Source organism: Maylandia zebra, linkage group LG19, assembly GCF_041146795.1.
Source record: "Maylandia zebra isolate NMK-2024a linkage group LG19, Mzebra_GT3a, whole genome shotgun sequence".
NCBI classification, from domain to species: domain Eukaryota; kingdom Metazoa; phylum Chordata; class Actinopteri; order Cichliformes; family Cichlidae; genus Maylandia; species Maylandia zebra.
This window is the reverse complement of record NC_135185.1, coordinates 25,110,606-25,131,611: the sequence shown is the minus strand read 5'-3', so window position 1 is coordinate 25,131,611 and position 21,006 is coordinate 25,110,606. Positions and strand designations below refer to the sequence as shown.

Sequence of the window (21,006 nt, the reverse complement as noted above, 5' to 3'; positions counted from 1 at the left end):
GAAGCCTGGGTTTCTGCACTGCCTCACACATTGTATCTGATAACATTTCCACTAATATCAATATTGTATAACTCAAATGCTTGTCACATCTCATTTTTCTCCGTTTCATCAGCAAAACAGACCTGACGAATTGTATTTCTTGTAATACGACAGCGCTCTTCACTTAATATATATTTGATCTGGATATTTGTCTTTCACACCAATGCACCAGACAGAGAGGGTGACTTTGTTATTGTTGTGTTTGATTCATGCCTATGTTGTGTTCAATTCAGGCGCACTTATACATCCATCTGTTTCCAAGAGAGTTTGTTAATTAATATCTTTGGTTCCCTCCCTGGTAGCTGCACCTGTATTCTCACCCATTCGTAGCACCTAGGATTTTACAAATCTGTCTTCAGCACAGTCAAGTATAAAGCAGAAATCAATGCCATCCATCCTGTTTCTTGTGGAGACAAAGTAAAGTAAAGCCATAAAGGTTAAGTCTGCCCGTCTGTCTGTCTTAATGGCAGAGTCGGTCCTCTTTAAGTAACGCCAGCTACTCAATTACACAAGAAAACTCACACAGGCAACAAAACAGGAGCAAACTTGTTAATGTGCACGTTTAGTTTAGTACATGATCGAATGATTCATCAGTTTTCAGGTTTTCCGTTGTTTCCTCCTCGCAATCTATTTGACTGTCAGTTGGCCCGCGACACATTTAAGGATTAAATGTGCTCCATTTCCATTCCACCACGGCAAAAATCACATCTCATGTCTTGACGCCTGGCTGTCATTTCACAGCCATGCGTGGAGTATACCAGAGATCTCAATCTTTAATGCGGCTAATGTCAAACAGGGAGAAACGGAGAGGGAAGGGAAGAGAGGGAAGGAGGAAAAGACACAGAGACCAAGAAAGAGATGACAGCGGAAGAGAGACAAAGGCGAGAGAAATCAACAGTGATATTCTTGGACTGGATGTGAGGCGGTAAGTATGAGAGGATGGGGGGGGAGGGAGGGAGGGAGGAGGAGGAGGAAAATGTCACGGCCAACCTCTAATGAAGGGCCTTGCGGGAACTATAGTTAGATAAATTATTTAAAGGCTTTCATTTAAAAATGTCCAAAAAACTGTGCTGCGATGATTTGCGCAGGGGCTGGGGAAAGGTCAGCTGTGTGTTGGGAGTGCTTCATTAACCTCCCACCACCTCCCCACCTCAATTATTTCTGTCAAAGAGCACCTGGAGGAGGGGGGGGGGGGGGGGGGGGGGGATAGGGAAGACTGGAGACAGGGAGGGAGCGTGACTGCTGCGGTCGAGCTGATACCACTCTGCTGCTGGTGTGGCTGCCGCTCAGGAGATGAGAGCTGAGGGGCTTCGACTATGTTCAGCTTATCTCAGAACCTGGTGGCGGTCGTTTCCAGGTGGAATGTTTGGGTGACTTCAGTGTTATAAAATCCCCCGAGACGTGCAGGGGTAAAGGCTGGATGAACTAGTACATGTCCTAGTATGTCTGTGTGTGTGTTTGTGTATGTAAGTGTGTGTGTGTGTGAAGAAATGGGTTGGGAGGAAGCTGGCCTAGGGCTCGGGAGTGTTAAATGCTTTGATCTTGTAAAATGTTTTCTACAACCGTGGAGCTGACGGAGCTGCAAGGAAGTTTGATCGCTTAAACACACGCACACACACACACACACACACACACACACACACACACACACATTCATATAAAGTAACTTTTTTCACATGTGTAGCAGGAGGTCGAAACTTTCTGCCATTTTTCACTCCATCACTTATCTCATCTCTCACGTTGCTCTTTTAACAGTCCATATGTTGAAAAACGTTACTTTCAGAGTAAAGTGTATGCGTTTATGAAGAAGAAGAAAGCATTTAATGGTTTAGCTGAATTATACTATTGGAACTGCACACAGTTTCAACAAACGTAGATACATTTGTGGTCCGAGGTTTACACACACCATACCCATCATCAAGGGTAGGACTGTCATGGTAATTTTGAGCTTTTAATGAATTCTTTGAACCGCTCTTTCTCCAGGGTGAAGGATTGTACAGCATACATATTTAATGTTTTTTTTAAAGAAATGGACAGTTAAGTTTGTATTTATTTTGTATTTTCTAAAAAATACCTTGTGTTTTTATTCATAACCGCTTAGCAAGTGTTTGCAAACCACTTGCCATCTTCAGTATAAACACCATGGGACTGTGGCAATCTGCTCACGAACAAATCAGTCGCAAGGATGTTTTTGGTGTAGCACCGTATACGTCTCTTAGATAGCTTGCGTTAGATAACCGCTTTCAGCAATGACTCACAATTGGTCAGGAAATACGCCTTTTCTGTAGTGACTGGTGGTTGCTAGGTGGTCCTCAACAGATCTCTAGGCTTTACCTCATGATGTAAAATGGAAAGCCGTTCAATTTATATTTCCAGTTATCTACATGCCAGCATTATTGCTAACTACTACATAGTTTTATGTGGATTTGTTTGTGACTGATGACGTAATTTGGAAATGGTAAGCTAGATTATTAGCCACATCAGCACTGGATCTTTTACAGAGTGTTTTGCTACAAGACAAGTCTTGAAACTGGGTACTGTTAGCAGAAAAGCTAGCAATAATTAGCTAACATTAGCCAAAAAGAAAACCAATTTGATGCCAGCTTGGAGAAGAAGCTGTCACTAGCTGTCTCCCATCAACTTATTTTATCTTACCCTGCTTTTCTGGAATATACATGGCTCCATAAACAACTGAAATAATTGCATTAGCTTGCTGTAGGGTCAGTATAGCATTGCATATTTTGCCAGAGGGTTAAGATGAAGCATGTGAAATAAAATGTCACATACTGCTAAGGTCATGATAATGCTCCACTTTGGGAAAAAAGGAAAACCCTTAATAGGTGTCTTCAAATGTTCCCAAGGCAGGAATTTATCTTAAACCTGTCTATCTTCCTCTCTTTTGCTCTTTGTCTTGTTATTCTGATCCCATCCCAGTGAGGCAATAGCAGACTAATTGTCAGGCTGTTCCTCTAATGCCTGATTTCAGGGTTAGAGGGCAGCTGTCGGCTCCCCTGAGCTTGTAAAGATGATAGTACCAGGGGGAGAGACAGCGAGAGAGAGAGAGAGAGGGAAACATGAAAAAAGTAGATGGACAGAGAATCATTTTGCTTTGATTCCCTGAAATTTTACAGATTTTCTAAGAATCCACATGCAGGACTGACAACAGTCCAACAAGCTGCAATACATTCCAAAAGTGGCAATACGGAAGTAAAAAAAGTGTTGAAGCTTGGCATATGATGGAAGATGGTGTTTCAGCATTATGTATTATGAGCCCTATTCAGCTAGCAAGTGTCGGGCTGTCTTCTACTTAAGAGCCTTAATATAGGCTGCTGCATCAAAGAGGTGACTAATCAGGCAGACGGAGAGAGGTGTCACAGAGTGTCAATCCTTCAGGGCCGCTGCACGTCTCTCAGGAAGCCCAGTCCATCAGCTTTGACCTCAAATACCCAACACGCAGCACATGCACGTGCTGTGTATGCAAAAAGCACACAAGCACACATAGTAGCGTGCAAACACAAATGCACATATATGCCCAAACCCATGCATACGTCCATGTTCGTTTGCTAACATAAGCGCATACATGTACTGTAGGCATGCTAACCCAGCAAAACTCATTTAACTGCAAATCAATGTGAAAGATGACTTGGTTCAATGATAGGTCTCTGTTGATGAGAGCTGATTAAAGAGGTAAAAAATGGAAACTCATCTTGATGTATTTGGGTCAATTTCACGTCCACAGCCGTTGCTTGGTCAGGCCTATTTCTAGCAGAAGTGGTGGCGGTAATTAATGGGTGATAACGGACACATTTAATTGGCTGTAATCTATCCGATGAAGCGAGGAGCTTCCATTCTTTTGAGGACAAAGGCCCGTTGGGAGGGCGGAAGAATGTAGCTTCATCTTTAATGCTGCAGGCATACAGTGCAGAGTGGACCATACATCAGCATAACAATACAGCAACTCTGCGATGCCAAACAATTAAAAGCTACACTGCGCATTTAAGACATTGTAAATACACATCCTTCGCTGCGTGAGCATGGCTGCATCTTTCTCCATGAACAAAGTGCAGGATAAAAAAGTCCTTTCTACTTAACATAAAACTCAGCAAATCAGTTCAAGCAGGCGATGCACTATATGTACTCATAGCTGTTTGGTTCTGCCCGAGAGCTCACTATACAATCTAGATCTTCCATATGATAGAGAAGAGAAAATGCAGTCTGCCAAGAACTCCTCCCAGAAGAGGGGTGAACACTTATTTGCATTGAAATGAACTGTCTGAGGCATGTGTGTGTATGTCTCTGCGTGTGGCAACAATACTTGCTCTGTGTGTTTTGTCAAGAGGGTGCTGGCTTGTGTGCATGGATCACTAGTGATGGGGGTGACTCTGCAATCTCACCACCCAGCCTCCAGCCCCAGGGGGACATGTGCATGTAGCTGTACTTACAAATAGTCTGTGTTTTCTGTCCATTCCAGCTCCACTGCCATGCCTTCTCTCCCCATTAACCCCCTATAGTACTGGCAAACATAGCAGTGCCAATGCCATTGAAATGACGGTATCATAGCTAATTCTTCACTCATCTGTAATTGTTCTAAATCAGATCCTAACCTTAATTACCATGGTTTGGACGATTTATTTTTTTGATTGGGGATCTATTTTATGTGAGAGGTCATGGGGATGTAGAGCACATATTTCACCTCCAGCTCTCTTATAGCTAAGAGACAAAACAGTGGATGCTGCAGCATAAGCCTTCTGTACCTTACATGTAGTTTTGCACAAGCCAGCCTAAATCTTTTAAGCCCCAGGTTTGCCACAACATTAGTTTGGAGAACATCAAACAATAGTTGATTAAGTCTGGCAGCAAATCTGCTACGGGGCATGGTTTTACTTAATACTCACAACAAGAGAGATTGTGTTATGATTTCAACTGACAGTGCTGTTATTCTAAGAAAATTTCTATTGAATCTTGCCAGTTTACACTTGGTCTCAATACAACATCGCTCTCCTCTTCCCCCCCCTCCCCCATACAAAATGAATACTCCATATTTTTCTCCACTGAGAGCAATCAGCTCAGATTAGGGATGGGTACCGAAACCCAGCATTAAACAAGCACTGGGGCTAAAACACTAAGGCTCATATTGATAAGCTCTGACATTATCAGCTCCGCTGTCATTACTGAGAAATTATGATGCATTTTTACTGTTCCCTCTCCAGCAGAGAGAACCCTTTCTTGGAGTCTGTGTACAAGGAACGGACGCAGCTGTCTTTCTTACAGGCTTCAGCATCATGCAGCAATCACACACACAAACCCACAGAGACCCTGCTCTTAGTTAGCGGGCTATATGTTTAAGAGGGTGGTTAAGATATTATAGCGATGGTTATAATTCTCATAACTGGGCATTATGCAGTATACTTATATGCTTCACAATCTGCCACACAGTTATATTGTAAATGAGGCCCAAAAACTAAATTGTTTGGGGAAAGCCACACCCCTTCACCTTAGGTCTGACACGTTTGGAAAAAGGACTTAATCAGCATATAGCCACTTAAAATATTATCAATTGATTAAACTGCCACTTATTTCTCACTCCACTGATTGTTCTGTAAAAATGGTTCATTAACCTTGTGAAACAGATAAACAATGAGAAATTTCTCAGTGACACAGCGGTCTGACCCATACTGTTGTTAGCCAAGCAAGAAAAGAAAAGAGTAAACTAGCAAAAACATTAAAAAAAAGTTAGTTTAGCTATGATCTTTAGCACTGTATTTTTATTAGTCATTGTGTGATAGCAAAAATATGTAAAGCAATTAAGATCTACAGCAGTAAAAACAATATATTCCAACATTTGCCTCAAAATTCTGGTGGACTACAATTATAAAAAATACTCAAAAGCATCTTTTGGTAGTAATTGCTAGTAATACATTAATTAAACCCTTTAACAGAACTAATATTTATCAAATGCGATAAACAAACACAAAAAAGAAAATAAAAAAGGGGGGAAATAATGTGGAAATCACAGACAGTCAAATCAATTATAGACAGTTCCAATAACAGAGGAGCATTTTTACCATTAGGCCTATGCAAACATTTTCTAGGGTAATAGAAAAAGTCATTAATGAAATTGCCTCTCTGCTCAACATTATATGGAAGACATTATGTGCGTTGTCTAAGATGAATTAAATTTAGGCTCTAATAGAAATTCAAGAAGGAAACTTTGTTTAGATTCATTCCCAGATTGATGTCGTCCTTTGCTCGGTTCTATTTTGTCACAAAGGCAAAGCTTGCAGTGGTCTTACAAACAGACAAGCACAATGTCACAGACTCACCAATCAATCATCTGTTTGTTAGCAGTAGGCCTCAGAATACATTAGCATAGCAACATTCACATGTAATATTGCTTTTATTTTTTTATTGACACAAGAATAAATGTATTTATTCTGTGTGTTGTTCCTGGCTCTGTGTGTATGTGGATGCCCACGAGTCTCTGTGTGTCTTATTGTCGTGACTTCAAAGCTCAGGCCTTATTGGTACGGTAGCTGAGCCCGCACTGATGTTCAAATTGAAAGCCCATTTTGTTACCACTCCATTATTCTGCCTGATTGCCTTCTTGTTAGCTGCTTTCTGTGGGAGGTTTTGATTTTGCCCTGAAAAACATGTCTGGCTGCTTTGACGTCATTTTTTTTCCAGCACTGAGGCAGCATTAGCAGGGATACTGCTGTTTGTAGCAAGTCCATATCCGGTCTATGACTATGTGGCTGTTAAATGAGCTACAAACTACCAAATAAATAGCAATTGTGTTTTAAAAATATTTAACAGCTGATTGTAAGTACGTTTAATCTCTTAAACTGACTCACTACCACTCTGCTGTGTACTCCTGCCTGCAAAGGCTCATTCTCCAACCTGTTTGCCAGATCCATTTGAATTGCTCAACAAAATTTGAGATGTGGCTGGCGATGCAGAGGTTTGGAACCAGAGTAAGTTGAGCCTCCCTGTGCAAAGCATTATCTATGGATCACAGCACGTCTCCACTGAGTGCTCTTTATAGGTAATCAATAGGCAACTGGCTTATGATGGCTCTCACTCATTACAACTCTTTAATAAAAGCCCACCCTGCGGTGACTGCGGCATTGAGCAGTATGAATACTGCCACATGGGAACCCAAGTCTCTGTTTACGCACAGGGAAGACTAAAACTCACAAACAAATATTGAGCACATCATACTTGCTAGCAGGCAGTTTAATCTAAATCATCTATAGCTGTTCCGACAGCATTAAGAAATCTAGCCCTTTCTTACGTATCCTGTTGGTGAGGACTTCTAAAGTATCTCTGACTTAATCAATATGCACATCACCCAATTGATAGGGCGCTGTGTCATGAGAGTTTCCAGGAGACTCTCGAGAAAAAGGTGGCGCACCCGCTTTAATGCTCCAATCAATGCACTGCTGCCTGCATTTATCAGCGACTAAACTGCCAGACTACAATTCTCAAGCTGAAAGCATCATTCTTGTGACCAAGAGAGCTGAGCTTCAATTTGCATGGTCTCACATAACCTTCAGCAACATATGGCTTCCTCTCTTATTCGCCCCTAAAGCTGGAGGTGTGTATCGTAGTAGCTATTTTCCAATGGCTGAAAAGCAGCTGTCCCATCTCTCCGCACATATGGAGCCAGGTGATGAAATTCATACTACACCAAAGTTGTTGTTTTTTTTTAAATCTCTGTACTTTCTAATGAGGGGAGGCCTCATGTTAATCTATAGGTGGGTCACTTTGTTATATATAGAGGGTCAGGGGAAGAGGTCCCGCATGGATCAGTTTCCCATTACTTTGCCTTCATATGTCCAGGAAACACAGGGAGACAAAACTAGAGAAGGAAGTAAGTGACCCTGCTTCTACTACTGCATACGTCAGTACTCAATAAGCACAGATGTTCTCAGTCTACCTTAAATTACCCTACAGCATCTGTTTCAGCTTGCCATCGGCCACCCACACACACATATGTATGGATGCAAATACACAGCATCCTAAATGAAAACACAACAATATATAATTAGGGAACCCTACTGTAATAAGAAGTTTGCCTCCACTACTCTCTACTCTAAATACAAATATAAAACAATACAAAGCAAAGAGGCTAAAAATCATCAGCAGAGAACCTGCTGACTTCTTCTGTAGACAGTGTGCAGTTATGAGCATCCTTAAGGTGCCAGTATCCGAGGGGAAGATGACCTTTCTCTTCCCAGAATAGTAGGCCTGTGGGAAACAAAGACTATGGTGACAAACACAAGAGAGTGACTGTGACCCCTCAGGGGCCAACACACATGCTCTGAACACAAGCTCAACTCCAGAGCTTGCTCACCTGCGTGCAACACACACACACACACACACACGCACACACACACACACACACGCACGCACGCACGCACGCACGCACACGCACACACACAATATATATATATATGCATGCTATAGCCTTAAAACTTTTGTTTCAAATCAGTGATTTCTTCAAAATTGGATTTCAATGATAAAATGAACAACAATCAGAGCTGAAATAGTTGAAGGAATATCTTTGTGGACCATGTTATGCTATAATAGTTTTGGCATTAGATGAGAAGAGTTAGATGAGTCACATAAGAAGTAAAACACCACACACATACGTTGGCAAATAAGCCACAACCGTCTCACGGGTAGCAAAACTTAACAGAAAGACTAAAAATCAAAGAGTGAATGATAACAGTAGCAGCATTTTTCTGTATTTCATTGCTTTTGAAGTTCACGTGGCTGTCTACTTCTTGACCGCCTATAGTGACGTCCGGGATTCTCGTTGTCATGGTGCGGTTGCCAGGCAACTCCAAGATGAGTGAGCTCACAAATGACCATGAGCCCTACCCAGTTCAGACTACAGAAAACAACGAAAGAAAAGAAAAAGTGTTCAAAACTTTAAGAGAGAATTGTGTTATTTTAGAGTCACCTCTCAAATAAAAGCCCCCTTCTGCCCCCAGGCCAGCAGATATCATATTACATACATATTTTAGCCTAGCTTAAAAAATAAAAACAATTCAAATTTAACTCCATATGATTCATAAGATTATGGGTAGATTTATGTATTTAACCCTGTGTCTGCACCTCCTTACTGCTGCCTCTTTCCAGTGAGTTGTGTGTGTAGAAGCATCAGCTCCACCACATATTACACTTGCATCAGAGTCACTGTTGTTTTGTGAACTTTTTTTGTTGAGAAAAACCGATTCTCCTTGGGATGAATTGTACTACTACTTAAAAGATGCTGTATTTTTAGTAGCCTTGTACACCTCTGTTGAAGTGAAACCTTTAGAGTACTAGCTAAAATGGAAACTTATTAACTTGTCATTGGTCATTGAGTTACCTTGAATAAGGAAATAGTAAGTTTCCCTGGACTTTTAAGATAAAATGTCCCTGGTGTAGCAGCATATTTCCATATATTCGTTTTTGTTTTTTTGTTTTTTTTAAAAACAACCATGAAAGAAAAAATAATTTTTTGAAGAAAAATGTGAGAGGAAGATACTGAAACAGTTTGCTATCAAAGCACCGTGAGACCACATCTGTGTAGTATAGATGTGGTTCACAGTAAAGGAGAACATCGAGGCTTGTAGAGAAATGAGGCGAGAGAGGCTGGGGATTTGCTTCTCCATCCACGCAGACTAAATATTTGATGGGAGGAGGTGGTGGAGAAGACAGAAGCTGAGGGGAGAGGAGGAGAACCATGGGTGCATCTCCTTTGGGAGTAATGTAAAGTGTCCCAGGCATGCAGAGGGGTTGGCGGGTCAGCACGTTACAAGAGCTGCCACAAACCTCAAGGTGAATAATTCATCTATCTTGGGTCAACAGTAGAGCAGAACAAAGAAGCTAAGGCTTTTAGCACTTGGGCTACACTGAAGGAAAAAGCGAAAACTATGCATCAGCTCGGTTATGAAAAGGAGGACTGGGAGCAAACACGGAGCATAAAAGATAATGTTAAAGCCTTGGCTGGTACTGAAAGTCAGATAAAGTTAATTATGTGGCCACTGTTGCAAGGCGTTAGATGAAGGGTCCACCTTGCATTGTTATCACCAACACATACATAGAAAAGAAAACTAGGAATACTGGATTTGTATAAATCACCACAGCAGTGTTTTGTTTATGCTCCTAACATCTTTTGATCCTGTGTTTCCAAAGCGAAGATGTTAGAAAGTGCACGGCATGTGCAAAGCTTTCACCGCAGAGGTCAAGAATCTGCCTATAAAATATGATCCCAAGCAGACTGCATACTCTACATTCCACGTGACAGTGTGACGTAGACGTTGATGTTTATATCCCCTCTATTGACTTTGAAGGGCACAGAAAGTGTGTGTGTGTGTGTGTATCCTGCACTCACGCTTGTGTGACAGAACAGATCCTGAAAGTAAATAAGGCACTAAAGTGGGAATTTTCTCAGTGTTTGCGAAGCAGTGACAGTGTGCCCTATTGCACTCGCACGCAAGCACACACACATATCCTGATAACGGTCTTCTGTGTCTGTGCAACTGGTGTGGTAACAATATTATTTACAGATGAAGCTGCACTGAATTAATTATGCAAACAATGTGCAATGTGCATTCTAAATGATAATACTGTACATTGCCAGCAGCCTATTTAAATATTAATCTTTCCTTTATTAAATGAAATTTAACCATTAGCAATGTTGCAGCACTGAAAAGGCAACGCGCTTGAAGCGTATTCCATGGAGAAAAACATTTCAAGTGACGCTACTGATTTCTGAGCACACCGTTAGCTCGTAGCTGAATACTGAAGTCATGTGCTACATTTGAGAGATTTGTTTCATGTACGTCTTTAACACCGTGCAGCTTACAGATGACAGTTTATGTCAGGGAACTTATTTTACATGACAGGCCACACATAGCCCACTTTAATCCTAAGTGGGCAGAACCAGTGAAACTCTCCTTTCTGTAGACAAAACGAAGTTTAACTGCTAATTTGATCCCTGCAATATATGATTGCAAGAAAAAGCAGCATTTCTTTATCAGGTTTTTCTAGCAGATAAAGAAATGTTCCTGTATTTAAAAAAAGCATCTGTCAGAATGACTCTTTGAGTTTAAATTGTGAGAAATTATTGTGTAAAACAACATAAAAGGTTTTGATAGCACATTGCTCGGACTGTTCTGTAATTATAAATCAAAAGGTTTCTGTTAATTCACAGAAAACAGCCTTTTAAAAGAAATAGTGGAACATACAGGACTTTTTCTGTCATTTAATTGTTAAATTGTATTATTTTATTACTTTGGTGCAGTATGAATGGCCATGTAGGGATGCTTTTATCAGGATGAAAAGCTGTAAAACTTGAAAATATATGAAAATTAAACAGTTAAAAGTCAATAACATGTGCTGTCGTTCACATTTTCCAAAGCCATCTATTGGAGTCTGTATAAGGCTGATTATTATGGCATTATTGGAATATGAATTCTGGAGTCATGATAAAACAAAAAAAAAAAAAATTGTGAGTGAACCATGATCTTGACTGAACATCAGTTGATGAAGAAAATAATGGAAAAAAGTTCCCTCGAGCTGTAAATGAGGATAAGATGGACAGACAGATCAGACAGACTGACAACAGGAAAAAACAAAATAAAAAACAACAGAATAAAATAGAACCTACATGGTATAAGTAAATAAAATTCCAGTGTTCATACCACTCTTGTATGATAGAAACATGACAAAAAAAAGCTGTGTTATTGACTGTATGAGCAAAATACATCAGTTAGAGACAGTGCAGAGACTGGCTGGCATATGATGAGATAATGGGGTATATCTGTCAGTGAAATATGCCCAGAAGGGGCAGTAATGGGGTGTGGGTCTCTAAAGGGGTAGGGTTGGGGGGGCACACTGTGGCAGCATTACGCTGGCTTTGTTTGGTTCAGTGAGAATGACTATGGGTGACCGAGTGGTTTTCCTGGCCGCATTAAAGTGGAACTTCTGTGTGAAAGAAGACAGAGGTGACAAAAAATGACAGTCGCAGATGTAATATGACTGCCACAGCAGGGACGCCTGAAAATCTCAAGTGCTTTGCAAACAGTGACCTGTTTGAAATGCGGGTGTATCACACGAATCCAGACAGAGGTGATAAAATCTATTTTATTCATTGTTTATTATGAGTGTCCTTGCCGGAGACAACAAAATCAGAAGCCTGTAGAAATGCCATTTGTTATTTATTTTGCAAAACTGTGCTTTTTTCTCTCTCTCCGTGTTCAAGCGGCGGACCCATTCGTGGAGGTGCGCTTATGAAAGCCGACAGCCAACCTGACGCAGGGTGCGAACGCTGATCCAAAGCGGGCCGGACAAATGTCTGCACACACACCAGCACTCTGTCGCTGCCTGCCCGCGGAGATGTCAAACACGATGATGTGGGAAGAAGCTGGAGGAGAGCTCTCTGCTTGCCACTACCAAGTCAGGAAGCCCAAAAAATTCTCATGCGAGGACGCGGATTCATACGTATGAATACACGGGAGCCATCGTCACACATGCACTCTAATCTGAATGACAACAAAGTGGCCCACGAATCTAATCCAGGCTGTGACTGGAACGATCACCTGTTTTTAGCAAACACAGCTAATGCTGGCCTATTCATCTCACTCTTTTGTCTGGTTTCGACAACTCGATAATTGTGTTACACATGTCAGGCCCCCGGAGCCAGGACAATCCTGCAAATCGTTTCAAAGTGCCCCAAATTCATTAATTACAGAGTGTGTTAATCTCATTGAGATGGGAGGGAATCGGGTGAGGAAAGGACCCTCATAACTCATCCAATTAAGTAATTGGGTGCTTCTTGGATTTAGAGGGAATGAAAGGAGCAGCTCCACTGAAAGTGAAGACTTATGTTTCATCACTAAGGATACGGTACCTACACATTCATCTACAAAGCAGAAGTTACTGTGTTCAGTAACCCGATCTTAGCTGTCTAAAAGCTAAACATTCAGCTTTTAGAAGACTGATCTGGAGCCTAAATTCTTGTCCAATAAATATCCAAGATTTAAATTTTAGTGAAGATTGCTGAACTAGCTACTCCAAGGAACCACAGGGAAGGGAATTACTGTGGATGTATTTCTATAATGAAAAACACCCATTCTACTTCATCCATCAGCTTAAAAACATTTTCTGCATCTTCTGTTGCAGTGATTCCCAGGGTGTAGGCCAGGTTCCCCTGGTGGTAGTTTGTAATATTATTCATTACTCATTGCTCTGACTAAATTTGACATTTGTGTCCTACTGGCAGGTGGGTCACACATTAGTCTTAACCTCCTAAGACGCGAACTCTTCCACAGCATGCATTTTTAATTTCTCTTTGATATTTGGGCATATTGGGGCCCAATGAATGTAAAAACAAAGAATTACCAGATTTTTTTTTTTTTTTTACCTTTTTTTTTTTTTTTAAGAAAAATAAGAGTCACATATGAGAATATTCATTTAAAATTTTGATAGAACAGTAGCAGTATAATGTCCTCGTAAGTGGATATCAGGCCCGTGTAGAGCAAAATTGAGTATTTTGGTCTAAATAACCAAATTCTATTTCATTTTAAGCGCACTGCCAGGTTTTGTGCTTTGTTAAAGATCCCGTAATTCCCCTAAGTGCTTCACATCGCAAGAAAGGCACTATGTACCAAATGATGAACAAATCAACAAACATAAAGCCGGGCTCTTTCTGAGATGCTCCTCTCAAACAATTAGTAAAAGTACATTATGTGGCTTGATGGAACAATAGAGGCAGGCATTTATTCCGGCGAGAAAAGGGCACGTGAAATACGTCTTCTTCTTCGTTTTCTGAGGGTCGATCAGACCAAGAGAATGAGTTGTGTATGCTGGGTGTGGATATGTGTGTGTGTGCATGCTCATTGAGCAGTCTGCCTGTCTGACTGCGGAGCAGCCCAGATTATGCATGAATCTGGCTGCTTATCAGCTGACCTTTAAATTGGAGCCGCGGAGTGACTGCAGGCCCAAGGGCTGACGCTCGCAACTGATTGGCTGCTCCGCCTCAGACCTGCTGACAATAGAAATTAACAGAGACAGGTGGGCATATCCGCAGGCGCAAGGAGTATTGGAGTGGAGGGAGATAGAAAGAGGTAGGCGGGAGGGGAATGGGGGGAGTGGGCGGCATTAATATAAAACTATATTTCTACTATTTTCCTCAACTTTGTGTCTTTTCTTAAGCTTTAGGAAAGAAAGAAAAAAAAGTCATTATGTGCTGTGAAGCATGCTAACAATGCAGCAGGTAAGGACAGGCAACTCGGTATACCTGGATTTCATCTCTTGCTCACTCATGCTATATCTTCTTCCATTTCTCTTTTGGCTCTGTGTTTCTCCCATTCATCTCGTATTGTAATGGCGGAGGGGTTTCGGCAGGATGTGATGGTTTGATAGATATCTCCAGTTGGAGGGGGGCTATGTGGAAAGAGGAGCTGAAGATGAGGTGTGTGTTCTGATGTCCACTGGGGGAAAAGGAGCTCTCCGTGCCTGTGGAAGATGATGGATTATAGTGGGGGCATAGGCTTATGTGCGTGTTTTTGTGTGTTTGTGCGAGCGCGGCTCCTCCATAGCGTTGCTATGTACACAACGAAAGCGTGGCAGTGAATTAATTTTTCACAACAGCAGCTGGAAAAGGTCATTAAATAAAGCAAATGTTTGTGACTGGGAATCCCCAGGAATTAGCTTCAACATCATACACGCCACAGTGCAGTGGTGTGGCAGTAAATGGGAGTATTATGTTGTATTGTGGACAGGAGCACAGGTGGTTGAATACACAGGCATACGCTTGGCCTTCTGTCTTATTAAAATGAGCCGAGGAAAAAAAAAAGGATTTAATTTCCTTGTGTTTCTGCTCAAGATGGCCTTTTCTCTTAGTATCATAGTTGAACACAGTGGAATAGGTCTCCTTCCTCATGACTCTCCATGTCCTTGTATCAGGGTGTGATGGAGGGGGTGGGGGTGGCGGTTGTCTGGTGAACCACCTACCCGTGTTTATTTCCATTCAATTCCAAACATCGGCTGTAACTGAGCCGCCGTATAAATAAAAAAGGCCCAACGTGACCTGTGAGTGTGCCTGTGACCACGTCATGTGATACTCAGATAGAGCGCGGTCATGAGATAAGATACAGCCACAGTGCTGCATCTGTCACCAACACAAAAACCTCACCAGTTGTCCAGACACAGAAGACAGAGAGCCACTATCACAACTTGTAGAGTGTGTGTGTGTGTCTGTGTGTGTGTCTGTGTGTGTAGGCTCAGCAATGCATGTGGGTGAGACCCTATCATAGCTGGCCACATTCCTAGCAGAAAGATAAAAGAGGCTAAATGAACCAGATCACTGGTGTGTGAGCAATAAGTGTGAATAACTGTGTTTCTGTGGGTGTGTGTGTGTAAGAGAGAGAGAGAGAGAGACAGCGAGAGTGCGCTTGTCAGTGATGAATAGGTGTTTAAGGACCTACACCTTACAGATAAGCGAAGAAAATTATCAGGGCAACAACAACAATGCTACCCTGGGAACCAGACAAATCTGCGAGCTCATGTTTCATTCACTGTGGCAGAGCACGCCAGGCCCTCCTCCTGGTCGTACAGATTTCTAAATGCTTAGTCTCCGCTACACCAAACACAACAGCTTTAATACGACAGCTGCATATAAAAGCTATATGATTGAGCAATTTCGATAAACACACAACCAAGATGCTTGCCACTGATGTGGAGCACCCTGTTAAATCCACTTTTGTCTCTATTAAAGGAGTTGGATGGATAGAGAAGAACAAAAAACTGAACTTGAAGACTTCATCTGAAGCCAAGCACCAACATCTGGGGCTGAAAAATGAAGCAAATATGAAAGTCCAAAAAATGCAACTTAAATAGCCACTTGAGGCTGGCTGTGAAAATAAGCCATCCCCAATAAACTCACAGTTTGAAATCCTTCGCTCTCGCCAGTCCTTCTTAGTTTGTCCTTATTTTAAGTTGTATCTTTTCCCTTAATAACCAACCGGTTATAACAGAGGGCTGCCCCTCCCTGCACCTGGCTTTGTCTTCCTGCCAAAACAGAGTTCTTCCTTCCCACTGCTCCCCAGTGCTCGCTCATAGGGGATCATCAGAAGTGCTTTGAGATGGCTGCTACTGTAAACTGAAAACCGATGTTAATTTTAATTGAATTATAAATGCACAACTTAACAGCAGAAATGTTTAGGGAGTATACTGTGGGGTGATTATTTAAATAACCAGTCTGTTGAATTGTTTTAACGTCCCAGCTATGCTTCGAGCACTGAAGTGACCATTTTTGGGTCCCACTAGAAGTGATTTGTGTCGAAAAGACACCATGTATGCAGGACTTTTTAAAAATTTAAACTCGAGTTAGTGTTCATAGTTTTCTTTACATCTGCTCAGCTCACCAGGTCCTATTTATCATAAGGTAACATAACCGACTGTGAAAAAGTGGAATTTAGTAATAAAGAATCTGTATTCACTGATCTAGCCAACATCTAATCTACTAAATAAAATCAGTACTGGCATACATTTCATCTTCATTCACAACCCCGCAATATATTTTCGATGTTGTTTACTCCGCTGCAGAGTCCCTTCCTGATATGATGTACAGTACGGCAGATGAGTTCCCATCCTTTGAGCTCAGAAGAGGAATTTGCTGGATGAGGGAGCACATCTCTCCTTCTTAAGGAACATTGTTGCATTTCATTAGGGATAAGATTCATCACATCAAGAAAACAAGAGAGCCATGCAAATCGTATTGGAGAAATTCCTACACTGTCCTCAACATTGTCTCTAAAACACACACATGCACACACACATGCACACGTAGACAAATACACAAAGAACAGTTGATAAACAAAAGACACAAAGCAAACAAAAGCTGAGAGCGTTGATTCAGGAGACAAAAGGGTACATCAAGGATGGTGATACTATGTGATTGCTCATTATTGTGCACTTCAAAATGACGCATTACTGTGACAGTGGGAAGAATGGCAGCCAGCAGCCCGGAGTTAAACAGGCATATTTTTCTCTCTTTGAACAATGACAGAGGCCTGGACCCCAAAAAGACTGAACATGTGGGTTGGTGGGTTGTAACGCTGTTCTTCTGGTCAGAGGGCCAGCGCTCTGTCTGAGTGAAAGGACACCCGAGGGTCCATTCTGGAGATGGCTGTTAAGTTCCGTCTCTGACCTTGGAAAAATGGCTCAGATAAGGGCTGTATACAGACCAATTTAACAGGTCACAACCCTGTCTCAGAGTGGGAGCGACACAGCGGAAGCGTGGGAACACAGCCTAAGGGATCTGTCCCGCGATGAGATGTCGGTGATATCTAACTGTGGCCCTGACCCTGCAGCAGTGGCTGTCAGCCTATTGATTCGGAGCTCGAACAACTGGGCAGACAGAAACAGAGTCAGGTTGTGTAGCCTCATCTGGACCGGCGTGCAATGGTATATGTGCAAGTATATGTGGGGCATGTCATAGATGTGTAGTAAAGCATTGTGTGCCCAAGGCTGGCAGACAGACAACAGTGAGCAGGGAGAGACAGAAAGCACTGAAGGCAACAGCTGCATATGGGATACAACAGATCTATTCATGACAGACGTACACAAATGTGGACACAGACACACACATTTGGCATGAAATGGACAGTGGTCCCGTTGTGGCGCAGGAGATAAGAGGGATGCCATGCAAGCTCTGTGAGTTACAGTGTGGGAGTTACCACACACAACTAGCCGGCCTTCTGTGCCTTCTACTGTATTAACACAATGATCGTGCCTGTCTGCTAGAGGCTCGGTCTGAGGCACTGAGACAGCCGACTGAGTGTGGGATGGACCTGGAGGTGTATATAAGTAATATTAGATAATAGATGGACTTCAATGAAAGCTTTGATATTGATATAAACAAGCCATAAAACAGAAGAGAGAAACAAAGACAAAGGCACACAGAGAAAGACTGTGAGAGAACAACAACCCTGAAATATTTGTGGATTAGGCAGAAAGAACTCTAGTTCTAGTTCACACCGTGTTTGTTCCCCCCTCCCAAAAGGGAAGCATCTATTCTCTGTATTTGAAGTTATATCTTTCTCTGTTAGAGGGGAGTGGGTAGAACAGAACATGAATTGTGACAGCTCATCTAAGGCTTCAGACGGTGATCGGGGGGGAAACACAAGGAAATTATCCAGCTATCTATGAACTTACAGTATATAGACGCTCGCTTGCACCGACATACTTTACTTTGGTAACATTTTCAGCCTCAACTCTCGTCAAACTTTACAGGAGAGAAACTCTGCCGGATGCCTATAAACTACTGAAGAGGAAGCTCTGTCCTTGTTTAGCAGATTGGGCCCTGTGCTTTGGCAGCTGTATGGACCTCTCTCTGGCAGAGGCTGGTCTCAAGAGGTGGATAGCAGAGACGCCTGCCAGGTGAGAGGTTGGCTCGGATTTAATCGATGCCTGCCAGAGGAGGACAGAGGAGCAGTTGAGGCAGGTGGACAGAGCGCCACGGTAACTACCAGGCAGATATATTCATGGTGAGGTTCACCGGCTGACTCCGGAGCTTTTGGTGTGGCGGAGAAACTCGCGCTTCAAAACAGTTTAGGGGATTGATTTGACAGCTAATTTACGGAGGAGATTTGCATAAGGCCGTGCGCTAATAAGGCGGGCTTTCCTGTTCCCTCCTTTGTCTTTTCTCACTATCTCAACAAACAGATAAATGTAAGCGAATTAAAGAGACAACAGATTCAAATTGGATATTGATTAAGAGACTAAAGCCTTGTGTTTTCTCCCGTTAAAGCTTGTGTTTAGATGATTGATTCACAATGTCAGTCTCCACACCCTGCTGTGGTGTTTGGGGCTGGTTGTGCCTTTAAGCCTTCAATGGGTCCACATCATGTCACACCATCCTAAGTGCTTTGACACAGCCACACAAAGAGCCCTGCCTATCTGATGCCAATCTCCCCAGGTCCTGGTGTCACCCAGGTGCAGCCTTTCAGTGAGAGCAAGGACAAAGTCTCCTCCTCAACAGCACTGCACAATGCCGCCTGACTGACAGCAGAAAAGACAAAATTGAGCTTCTCTGTCAAGTGGATGCTTAAGTGGAAGGAGGAAAAGTAAAAAGGACTCGAGGGCAGAAGCTTTGAGTCTACAGCAAAGAAAATGCAGAAAACAGAATCCCTTTTTAGTTGGACTCAAATAAAAAGAGACACTTAACCTCTACGTGGCATTTCTCAGGGCTGTCAAATCACCTGGTTCATGCCCCTCCCCCCGTGACTGCTGCTCTGCAGTCATGCCAATATTAGAACAAGCTTACACAAGATCTGCTCCAAAAGACAAACACCTCCCACATCATCTGTCCTTGAAACACTCCAGAGCTTGGTGCCTGAAACTCACTTCTCTTGTTCTTGAAGAGGTTAAAAACGGTGAGGATCTGCCTGAAGTAGGGCACCAGAGCTTCTCCCACCTTGTCTGCAGACATCACCAGGTGCTGCAGGACTTTCACGGTGGTGCACATCACCTGATGGTTCCTTGTGTTCAGGGCATCTGAAGGGCAGCAACATAATTTGATATCAGTTAGCAATATCAGTTAAATACAGTCAATTTACACATTGTTTCTTCATGTAAGTGAAGGCGATGATCTGCGTTGGGAATGGGTTTAGCAGACTCCCTTTTCCTTGAAAGAATTTTCCTTAAAGCAGAGCTTTGATTTAGACTAGCTTGTCTGCAATCAGTGATTTCAAATGCACTGGGGAGGCAGGAGTAAGTGAGAGCCAATCACTGGGCTATTTGGCCTACAGCTGCACTTAACTCCATCTCCCACCGATAGAGAGAACAAAAGAGAATGATGGTGGGAGAAATGGAGAGCTCGTGATCCAGAGAGACAAATATGGAGAGGAAAAAAAGGGGGAGAAAACAACATAAGACAAATGTCAAATCAGAGATTAAGATAGATGAAAGACAGAAAGGAAAGGGCTAGAAAATAACTTGTTATTAGCCTCTAAGACTGGCATATTCATACTTGTTGTTTTATTTCGGCTGCTTTGGATTTTATGTGGCCCTTTGAATGAGCACTGGTAATTCCCTTTGTGCAGTCTAAAACAGTATACCCCCACCAAAAAAAGTCAAGTCTCTTCATGAAACCTTTAACTGTCATTTGACGCCTACTTTCACAAAAAAGGGGTTTGCAATACCATCACACTGACTATTCTGCCTGTAAGCACTTAGAAAAACAAATATGAAAGGCATGAAAAAAAGAAAAACCTTTTAAAAGAAATAGTCAAAAACAAAGAAATCAGCTACGGAGTGCAAAAACACTGAGAGCCTGTGGTTGATGGTGAGGAAAATAGGAATAGCAGAGAAATGCCGCTATTATACAGTTTCAATCTGGTAAAAGATACTAGGACACGGCAGAAGTATTAAAGCCAGCCATTTGACTTTAAAGATGCAATGAATGAGGATATCAACTGCTCCACGCTAATTTAGAGAAACCGTAGCCACAGGTTTTGCTTCGTGGTTATGCTACTGACTTTGGTTAGTAAAGCTGTCGTAATATTAAATGCCACAGAACAAATGTCAGTCGACAGGCAAGTCACTCAAGATAGGAATCAAACAGGTTTGCCTTTCAGTCATGTTGATGATGACAACATTCAAACACAATAAATTGTTTGTTTAACGTGAGGTGACACAAATTCACAGGAAAGCTCTTTCGTCATCTTGGCCAACTGGAGGTATCTGGTTCCTCCTCTTCATAAACTGTTGATGTTGCAACTAAAGAGATTTTTGTTTCTGTTACAGGGAACAAAGGCCACAACTTAATGACTGACTCTGAATCGACTTTGCTTTGGAGATCTTTTTAGAATTTCAGCTTGATTATCTGTTCAGTGTGGACTGGTTGTAGCAGTTTTCTTTAACAGCAGGTCTCTACCATTCCCTGTCGCGGGTGGTAGAGGCTAAAAA

General features: G+C 42.1%; 1 protein-coding gene across 4 annotated transcripts in view; it reads right to left on the bottom strand.

Moving 5' to 3' along the window:
• pacrg (PARK2 co-regulated) overlaps positions 1-21,006 on the bottom strand; it is a 148,030-nt gene that overhangs the window by 40,076 nt on the left and 86,948 nt on the right. For 3 of the 4 annotated variants that reach the window (XR_001167756.2, XM_004540402.3, XM_004540405.3), the window contains exon 4: positions 19,444-19,593. Coding sequence is in view for 3 of the 4 variants with exons in the window: in XM_004540402.3 (XP_004540459.1) it covers positions 19,444-19,593 (150 nt within the window). In the remaining variant the exon portion in view is untranslated. Of the gene's footprint in view, positions 1-14,340; positions 14,551-19,443; positions 19,594-21,006 lie in introns of those variants that run through there. The other variant, XM_012921686.4, reaches the window with a different exon arrangement.